Genomic DNA, 9,991 nt, shown 5'->3' on the forward strand with positions numbered 1-9,991 from the left:
ATAATTACCCCACAAATGTTTTTTTTTACATCCAACTGTCCTAAGAACTGCAGCTCCTGAGACCCTATAACCCAAAGAAAACCCAAAGAACCCAAATTTGTACCGTGCTGTGGCCTTTCACCACAATGAAGCCTTCTTTGATATCAGGCACTTCCACCGGCCAGGAGCTGTTGTTGGTTCGGATGATGTCCAAGTCCCACACCTCTGCCTGGAAAACAAACATGCAGACACACAGGTTTATTTTTATAACCACTGGTTTGATCTAGAGAACTTCCTAGATCCTTATCTTATGGCCTGATACACCAGCCCAATGGAAGTGTGTGACATACACCTTCCCATTTCCACACAATTTGGCCATTCAGTGCTTTCCTGGCACTGTACAAAACACAGGGAATTCCTCTTGGCATTTGGAGCTGCTGCCCACCAAGCCCCTCCTTTGGCTACTTGGCTCAGCCTGAACAGACAAGTGATGTCTCTGTTTCAAGTGGTCCTTGGCATTTGATGGTGAGCAGAAGTTCCCTTTCCATCCTCCTGAGGACGGCCCAGAGAATGATCTCTCCTGGGAAGAGAGGAACTCAACATCTTACAGAAGGATCCCCAACATGGCCTAGACAGGAGCCTTTACAACTTCATTGCAAACTCAGCTCTTTCCTCCATTAAATTCTCTCCTAATGATAAATGAGGGCAATGTTTCCAAAGCAGAGTTTCCTTACCCTGTCCTCATGCAGCAACGCCAGGGTCTGGCTGCCCTCCTCGCCGCTCTCCTCGTTGTCGTCGGGGATGAAGGGGCACCAGATGATTCTCCGGAAGGTGTTCAGGGGGGTGTTGTCAGGTCGCTTGATGTTAACCAAGATCTCCTCTCTGATCACCAGGGTTAAGAAATGCAACGTTCTGGCTCTGCTACTAATGCCCAGCAATAACCTGTTCAGGCTTGGTCTGCTGTTTTAATACTGTTCAACCTTAAGGGTTTTTGGGCCATTGATTGAAAAAGGAAGCAGGTAAAGGGATTCTGCTGAGAAAGCAGCCAAGCTAGAGTTTCTTCACTGACAGAAGAGCTGCAGCTTACAAAAGTTTATAAGTTCTCACAATTTTCTCTTGCAGGCTGCAGTGACAGGATGAGCACAACAGGAGCACACAGCCACATCTGAATGTGCAATCCGTCAGGCAGCTAATGATTATATGATTTGTTAGCATTGCAACACTACCAGAGAAAGACAGAAGAGCTACCACACTGCCCCCAGCTGAGTGCTCGAGTGCACCACCACAAATCAGGGCTTCAACAACTACCACCACCCTTGCTCCAGTTGCTTTTAAAATGATGGTGCACAATTAAAATTAAAAAGCTACACTCTGAGGTGACATACCTCACATGTTTCCCAGAAGCACTGAGCAATCACTCCTAGCAATTAAACGGAAAATATTCAGGGTAATGAACACTGAAAATAAATTTCAGGGCCACTAAAAGGATGACAGGTTTGGAAGGAAGATAGTGAGTGGATGGGATGTATTACATCCTCTTCCCTAGAGAAGTAACTGAGGAAAAGAGGTAGAATCAGACAAGACAAACCTCTGTCACACACTTGAGGTGACACTGTCCACACCCAAGGCCAGGTGCTACAGACTGACACTTCTCACTGTCTACTTTGCACTGAGGTGCTCCTAGAATTTCAAGCAATGAAATATCAAGTAATGATTGTGATGAATGCAAGTAAAAGTTGCCAGATTTGATACTCTGGAAGGGGCATAACTATCAATCTTTCCCCTGCAAGCTGCTATTCTGCAAAGGCTACAAAATCAAAGGGTAATGTTGGGGTTGCATTCACATCTAATCATTACACAGAGGCTGACAGGAGGTGTATTTGGACAAGATACTGGATTTTTTCTTTATCCATGGCCAGGCGCCAGACAAAAAGGTTGCCAGCCTCGTCCAGGCAGGCCAGCTGGTTGGAGTTGAGGTGAGCAAAGGCCAGGTCTGCCACACCTCCCGTGAATCCCTTCAGCAAGGTCCGCTCAGCAGTGCTGACACTCAACACCCGCACCATGGCAGAGCCATTGCTGGCAGCTGTGAGACACACAGAGGAAGAAGTCACCATTCATGTCTCTGGTTTCTCTGCATAATTCTCATAAACTCCCCATAACTCTCATAAACTTCTCATAATTCCCAGGATTATCCTCATTAAATGCTGCAATTAAATGCCAGGCCTAAACCTTCATCCTGAGCTTGCCACGCTTCCAAGGCTGACCTCCAGTGACAGTGAATTAATTTTGTTTGCAATTTAATTTTCAGTTAGTTTTAATTAAATTCAATTAAATTTTCAGTTTAATTTTTCATGGAGAAAAGGAGTCACTGAGAGGCAGATTTCTGTAAGGGGAACCAAAAGGCATGAACACTCACCCTGCAAAAAGCCCTGCTTTTTGGCTTGCATGACTGAAAAGAAGATGCTTCAGAACATGAGCACACTAAGCAAAGTTTCCAGCTTCCCCTTTTCAGACAGACACCAATCCCTACAAAGCAGGCACTCTTACAGAGATCATGGTGCTTTCACTTCCTGATGCCCACACCAGCCCTAGCAAACCACTCAGCTTCCCAGTGTTACTACATCCAAGCTTTTAAAATACTTTTAGAAGGGTGAGACATCCTTAAGCTACTCTAAAATAACCTCAGCCTGGAAAAAACACAAGAACAGAGTAGCAGGTTTCATAAAAGACCAGATAAACTGGTGTGAGAACTAAGAACAAAGAGACATAGACACTCTGTGCATCTATGAGAGCAGAAAGAGACACTGCAGATAACTAAGTCTTCATTTCATAGAACTCTTAAGGTTGGAAAACACCTTTAATATCATCAGGTCCAACCAGCACAACCCTCATGTTCACCACTAAAGCATGTCCTCAAGTGCCATATCTACATGTTTTTTGAACACTTCCAGAATGGTGACTTCACCACTTCCCTGGGCAGGGCAGTTCCAAGGTTTTAGAATCCATTCCATGAAAAAAAAAAAAATTCCGACTATCTAATTTAAACCTTCCCTGGCACAACTTGAGACTGTTTCCTCTCATCCTGCCACTTTCTTTCCCATATGCTGTGAAACAATCTTTCCCTGTGTTGTTGTGCTTTCCTCTCTCTATTGCACAAGGCACTGCATCTGCTCTTTGGATCCTCAAAACTCAGCCTTAAACTCAAGTCTAAATTTATGCAAGCAAATCCATCACAAACACTTATCTGCTCAAATTACCATGGGGCTGTTTCTGTGCTTGCTACAGAGCAGTTTGTTTGCTGCAGAAATATTTAATTAAAGGAGGAATGACATCAGCTCTCCAGTAAAATGAATGTAGTCCTTCAACTTTTCCTACATCCCCACTGAGTCCTTCTCTTTTATTTCTAACTCTCCCACATAACAAACTCTTCTCTCCACCATTGCTTATATTCTCTCTACAACAGCACTCTGATCCTAGTATTGCAAGGTATGTTTCAATCAGTGCCAGTTATGTTGTTCTGATGTAAACTCTGCCTTTCTTAATGATACACAGAGCAAAAAAATACAAATCACATCCAAGACAAGAAAGTAACTCACCTCTAATGGCATAAGCCAGGTAAGAGTTTGAGACAGCTATCAGATTGCCATAATAGTACTTCTGCTCCCAGTCATATCTAGCAACAGGCTGTATTTTCACCTGTTCAGGACAAAGTAAACAAAACATGAGACAAGTCTGGAATTATCTTTTCCATCTTTGTGGTCCCTTAGTTTGCTGCATACTAAGGAACAAACTGCAACAGAAAATGGAAAAACACAAAATGGAAAATTAAGGAACAAAGTGGAAAAGGGCTGAGTGGATCAAGACCAGATGTCTCTCTCCTAATCATCAGCATTTCTTCTGAGCATGGCTTAGTTCTCTGCTCAGCACCAGCTCTAATTTCAGCATATTGGTTCTTGCAGCTCTGACCTGCTGGCCAGAGCTCTCAGCAGGACTGAAGCCAGCAAAACAGCCAGGGAAACCTTCCCTTCAGGGTGCAGGGAGGAAACAACCAGCAGAAAAATTATGTTTGTGGAGAAAGGACACTTTCCCAGGAACCTACAGCTTAGACCATGAACTTCTGAAATTGAGAAGATAACTTGGCCAGACTCTGGAATAACAGAAACAATCAATTACAAGATACTGCTCCAACTTTTTTCTCCTTGTTAAAAGTCTGTGACAAACTTCTACCTCATTACAAACTCCTATGACACAAGAAAGCAGATATTTATTTCTGTTTAAAAATATTCAAGCATGAGCTGATGTGACTAAAAAAGAGACAGACCATGCTTTCTCTTGCTCCTTACCTTGTTACTCCCTCTGGCCTTACTGGTGATGCTGGAATCACTGCTGGCCACTACCTCCACATCTTTTGCTGATATCACTAAGCATGTGGAGCTGTCATCACCAGAAAGGCAGCTTTAAAAAAAAACAAAGGGAGAAAAAATCAGACAGGCCTCACAGGAACAGACTATTTAACAATTTATGTTAAATTCATATTTTTAATAGCAACACAGCAGGATCTGTGCATCTAAGAGCTTGAGCTGAACAAGTGAAGACAAAACTCCTCTCAGCTGAGTCTCCCTTCCCTGTGTGTCACAGGTTTGAGAGAGTTAAACACCTGCTTTGTTCAGCCTAAAAACCTTCAGTTCATTTCACTGGAGCACAGACCTACATTTGATTCACATCCCCAGCATTGGAAAGTGTGAAGAAACCAAAACCAACCAGCTGAACGTCATCAACAAAACAGTGCACACTGCTTGTGGTTCTCATGGCATCCTCTTTCAAAACCATGAGCAGAGAAGCCAAGCAGAAGCTACTTCCATGAGCTCTGCAACACCTCAGGTGTTGGGTCCCTGAAGGAGTCCTGCTGGACATCTACAGAGGAACCACAAGTTTCAACCAGAGCCCTCATGATTTACATTCACTCTGACCTGCAATTTTCACCATGGACAGTCCTGTTTCCCTTCTCAGAACAACTCTGCAGGTATTCTTCAGTTCCTGAGATGCAAGGATGGCAGACTCCATGCATCAGCCTCACAAAAGCTACAAAAGCTCTAATCAAGAGCACTGGCTCACAACTGCCACCTGAACTGAACACAAAACCCATTGTCAGACTCTCAGCATGCACATCCACGCTCCGGAGAATCAAATTTGAGCTGTTTTCTGTTCACTCTCAGCATTTCTTTGGCAAAACTCACATGACTTGTTTCTCCTGCAGGGCTCCTAGGGAGATGCTGCGATGCACTGGCTTGGCCAGAGCAGCTCCATCTCCACTCCCAAGGGGGTCAGGCACCAGCAGCCCATTCAGGTCCCCGTTGTACGAATTCGACGGCCTCTGGTTCTCATTCACCGAACCTGAGGAAAAGCAACACCAGCTGTGCCCAACATGCATTTAAAATAAACAGCACTGTGTGAGATACACCACCCCCAGGTGCTTATTGTCAGCCTCTATTGGTCTGTCAGGTAGAATATGCTGAATTAATTGGGAGATGTGTTCTACAAAAAGGATGTGTAAGAGACCTCCTGTGTGATGACAAACTCACCTTCACACATCTGAGTGAAATAGTTCTTTTTCCTTCACAAGCAAATCAGAGAAACTCTAAAACGTATGTTTCAAGGAACTGAACCTGGCTCAAGGAGCAAATAGCTTTAGATCAGAAAGACTAAGCTGGTAATTCAGGTTTACTGAATCAAATGCCAGACCAAAAGGTTCTTGACAAGTCACTTCCAACCCTCAGGCCTGCAGAGAGACCTCTGAAGAGCAGTAGTGCAGGGATCAGCTGCAACATTTGGGGCTGGCTGGAAACAATACATTTGTAACTTTCCAAAACTGGCTTCTGACTGTGAGACCTCGAAGTCCAGGTGTTTAGGTAATTTTCCTAGGAAACTCTGCAGCTGTGCCTTTGGGATTCCCATATTTTTCCCTTGATTGAACAATCTCAGAGAAGTTTATAGCAGTCAAATTTTGTGTAAGGCAGCCATTTGTTCAGAGCCCCAGCTGTGCTTTGAAGTGTGTATGCCCTGACTTTGCACATCTGGCCTAGCACCAGGTGCTTGGTGGCTTCCATGCCTTCTGAAGGCTTTAGGAGGGGACAGACATAACAGGGGGTGAAGGAGACTTTCTTCACTAGCAAGGCAAATATTTGACAACCCCCACTGGACAGCAATGCTCCCCCACCTGCACCCCCACATCAGCACACCAAGGAAAAGCCGCCTGTGTCAGCGAATCCTGCTGGAAATTTTCACTGGTTTTGAAACCCGAAATTTCGTATACTGTTGCCAGGTAACAACTGCTGCTGAGCTCTTGCAAAATGGCTGCTCCCAGGACCAGAACTCCCCATCACTGGCAGATGTAGCAAACTTAAACATAACTGTGAGCAAGAGGCAAATCCTCCCAAAGTGAGACAACCTTTCTGCTACTGAATAGGCTTCAATACATCAGGGTGAGTGCGGCTGCCTAAAACACAACTGAAATTATTCATTTGCCAGAAGGGCATTTCAAACTCTCCTGTTTATGAAGATTCATTATGGACACAGAAATGTGCAGTGACAGGGTACCCCAATGCAGGGACAATTTGGGCACCCACCTCAGTGTAGAAAAAGCAGCAGCACTCACACAGCACAAGGAAATTCAAGCAAGGGAATGTGATCCAGCACCTCCCACTGGTGCTGTGCTTGCTGTCACAGGATTAAGATGTGCCCCTTATTCCTACAGCATATGGTAGGTGCTTGTCCAGTTGCAGCTACTTCCACTGACAGCACTTGATCCTTTGTGACCAAAGGCAGGAAAATATTCCCTACAGAAAAAGCATCCAGTCTCCCAGAGAAAGATGATATGTGCTTTGCCCTTTTGCAGCCACAGCAAAGTCTCATGTAAGTACTGCTGCTCTTTTACACACAGCAGCACAGTGATTTTTGCTCCATGGGAAAAAGGAAGGAGGAAACACTCCCCAGAGGCTGATGGGCCCAACAACAGCACACCTAGGCTCAGGAAGGGGCATAGCTCAGTCTGTGTTAGTGAAACCCAGACAAACACAGATGCTGTCTGTGCACAGTCCTGGAGGCATAAAAGAAGGGAAGAGGCTCTATTAGTAAGAACATGAACTAAACCAAAAGGTTAAGCCAGACTGGTAGATCGAGGTCTCAAAGGGAAAGAAGGGTGTTTGTGTTCATTACCTTTTCAAAGAGCAGGAGCAGTCAGAGCTGAGACTGAACTCTTCCTGCTCCCACCATCAGCTGCACCAGGAGATGCCAGCCTGTACTGAACACTGCCCTGACACACCACGAGCAGGGTGAGCCCACGTAACACCTGCTTAGCAGCAGAGAGCTCTGCATGGATGGAAGGATCCTGCCCACCACCAGCAGGGATGCTCCTCCTCAGCACAGTGGCACTGACAGCCTGTCCCCACATCCCAGCAGGCAGGTCCATGCTTTGGCAACAGCTACTGAAGGATTGGATGAAGTTTGCCAAAACAGGGAGAAACTGTGTCAAGAGAGACAGACTGGGGAGTGGATTACATTTTCACAATCACCAAGCTCAGCAGAATTACAAAAGTATTGTGACAGTTGTAAACTCTTCTGTAAAAAGCAGGAGTGTTTCTTGTTACCTGCCTGGACAGGACCTAGAGGAATACAACACTGCCCACAGCTACCTGCATCTGGTACTGCAAAACTTGAAGGCTCCCCTATTCCTCTCCCCTGGCACCCTAACAGGAGCTTCAGAGACTTTCAGCTAACATGTGCACTCTTCTTCTTCCCCTTATTATGTCAGTCTTTTCAAGTTTATTTGCTGTTACACAGGCAGTGATTTCTGCTGAGAACCACCACAGGTTCCTTCTGTGAACTTCCTGCCCACTTGCTCCTTTTCCTCTCAAATGCCTTCTTGTGCACTGGAGCTGACAGGGAAGGTAAAAAGAGAATGAACAGCAAAGAAGAATGAAAGAAATAAGCCATACTCTGTCAATAACTCCTTGACTTCAACCAGCAGGAGAAGCTGCTTCAGGAGAAAGTCAGGTCACCTTGAGCAACAACTCCAAGCATTTCTCAACCACAACATATCCTTTCAGTTCAGAAACTGAAATGAAATGAGTTCAGAAACTGCTTGTGAAATGAGCTCTCCATCCCTGCACTGAGCTCTCCTTCCAGTCTTCCAAGTACAGTGCTGCACTACAAACAAAAAATGTATTTTTCTTGTAAGAATTAGAATTCAGGAACATGCTAGCACTGCAGAACCCACAGAAACTATTCCAATTAATGAGAAGATTCTCTAAGGGTAGTAGAGCTAACGAAGCTGCCTTCCTGTAGGTTTAGTCCATCACCTCATGGGCCTCTACAGCCCTCTACAACCATCCCACACCCAGCCTCTCTTCCTTTTGGCCAAGCAAAAGGCAGCACACATGGCAGCTGCTTTGGAGGTAGCACATTCCTGCTGAATCTCAGGACATTTTGAAGTTATATTATTCCTGTCCTGCCTCCCCCTTAAATGGAACACAAAAGGGGCATAATTCTGTCCTCTACCCAGAGGCTAAGACATTTTTGCAAAGCATTCATGTCTCAGCCTCCTAAAGAGTGTCACCTCACCACATTTGACTGAAACCCCACGGCAGGTTCAAGCAGGGAGATGAGAGGGAGCTGAAGCTCCAAGAGAGTGGGAACACTATCCAGCTGACTCCTGAGCCCGCTGCTGATACTCCTACAGGCAGAAGGGAGCCTGCTGAACTCTGAGCAGAGAGGTATAACAGTCTAAGCACAGGGAGAAGAATCACAGCCACTTCAGAAGAGATATCTGTGATCCCATTTCACGTACAAATAAGGAGAGTGAAAAGTTCCTGTAAAGGGGAACCTGGCACTGATCTCGGAGCAGCCTACCAGCCCCTTCCACGCAGCCCAGAGAGACGCCTGGGAAACACTCCAAGGACTCCCGGGAAGGGGGGGACACTCGTGGCACGGAGGTCGGGGTGTTCAGCTCCCAGCAGCAGCACCTCCCAGCTGAATGGAGCCCCGAGACGGCCGCAGCAGCGAGCCCCGGTCCCGGCCTGCTCTGCTCTGCCCAGCGCCACCAACCCCGTCCCTCAAGGCTGGTCCCCAGCCCGGGGGCTCCTCTCCTCTCCTCACCGGCCGCTCCGCACCGCGCCGCCGGCTCCGGGCTCTGCGGGGAGCGGGGCAGTGCCGAGCGGGACCCCCTTGCCCCGGGCGGCTCGGAGGGCGCTGCCGGGCGCCCCGAGGCGAAGCGGTCCCGGCCGGGCCCCGAGCGCGACCGCTGACAACCGGCGGGGCGGCGGCGCAACGGCCGAGGGGCTCCCGCGGCGCGGCCCGAAACAAGGCCCCGCCCGGCCTGGTCCGACGGCCTCTCGCGCCCCGCCGCTCCCCGCTCCTCACCTCCCGGCCGGTCCAGCTTGAGGATGTCCCGCAGGTGCTGCGTGGCGTCCTCGATGTCGATGCTGGAGCAGGAGGCCATGGGGCCCGGCGCGCCGCCCGCCCGCGCCGCCGCCACCGCGCTACCCGGCCCGGCCCCGCCGCCCGCGCTTCCGCCTCCGGCCCGGCCCTGCGAGCGCCGGGCGGAAACCGCCGCCCGAACGGAGCGTTCCCGGCGGGGAGGAGCGGGGCGGGGCCGGGAGGAGCCGGGAGCGGCGGGGCCGGGCCGGGCAGCGAGGCCCGGGGCTCTCCCGCCGTCCCCGCCCCCGCCAGGCTGGGCCAGCCCCACACTCATCGGCTCCGCCGAACGCGGGGAGGCTGCACACACAGCACAGCGCGGGACTGGGCAGAGCTGCCGGCACCAGCTCCTGGAGGGCGGCCCGGGAGCCACCGCGGGGTTCACACAGGGGCCCTGCCTGGCTTTGAGAGGGCACGGAGACTGAGCGCAGGCTGCCACCACTGTTGTCGTCCTCCTGTTCTGTGGAATGTGGGGAATTTGCATCGGTAAAACACAACAGGTGAGAATGAAGCTGTCAATGTTAAAAACTGAGCCAGAAGG

The 9,991-nt window shown here is 48.5% G+C and overlaps 1 protein-coding gene across 1 annotated transcript in view; it reads right to left on the reverse strand.

Annotated features, from left to right (window-relative positions):
• The window catches only part of EDC4 (enhancer of mRNA decapping 4), a 33,335-nt gene extending 23,828 nt beyond the window's left edge, over nt 1-9,507 (reverse strand). Inside the window, 7 exon segments of the mRNA XM_036390360.2 lie at nt 104-208; nt 714-861; nt 1,873-2,062; nt 3,576-3,675; nt 4,323-4,434; nt 5,217-5,373; nt 9,397-9,507. Coding sequence (XP_036246253.2) covers nt 104-208; nt 714-861; nt 1,873-2,062; nt 3,576-3,675; nt 4,323-4,434; nt 5,217-5,373; nt 9,397-9,475 — 891 coding nt within the window. The 5' untranslated portion in view covers nt 9,476-9,507.
• Nucleotides 9,508-9,991: the final 484 nt, after the last annotated feature.

Source organism: Molothrus ater, chromosome 12 (assembly GCF_012460135.2).
Source record: "Molothrus ater isolate BHLD 08-10-18 breed brown headed cowbird chromosome 12, BPBGC_Mater_1.1, whole genome shotgun sequence".
In the NCBI taxonomy this organism is placed as follows: Eukaryota; Metazoa; Chordata; class Aves; order Passeriformes; family Icteridae; genus Molothrus; species Molothrus ater.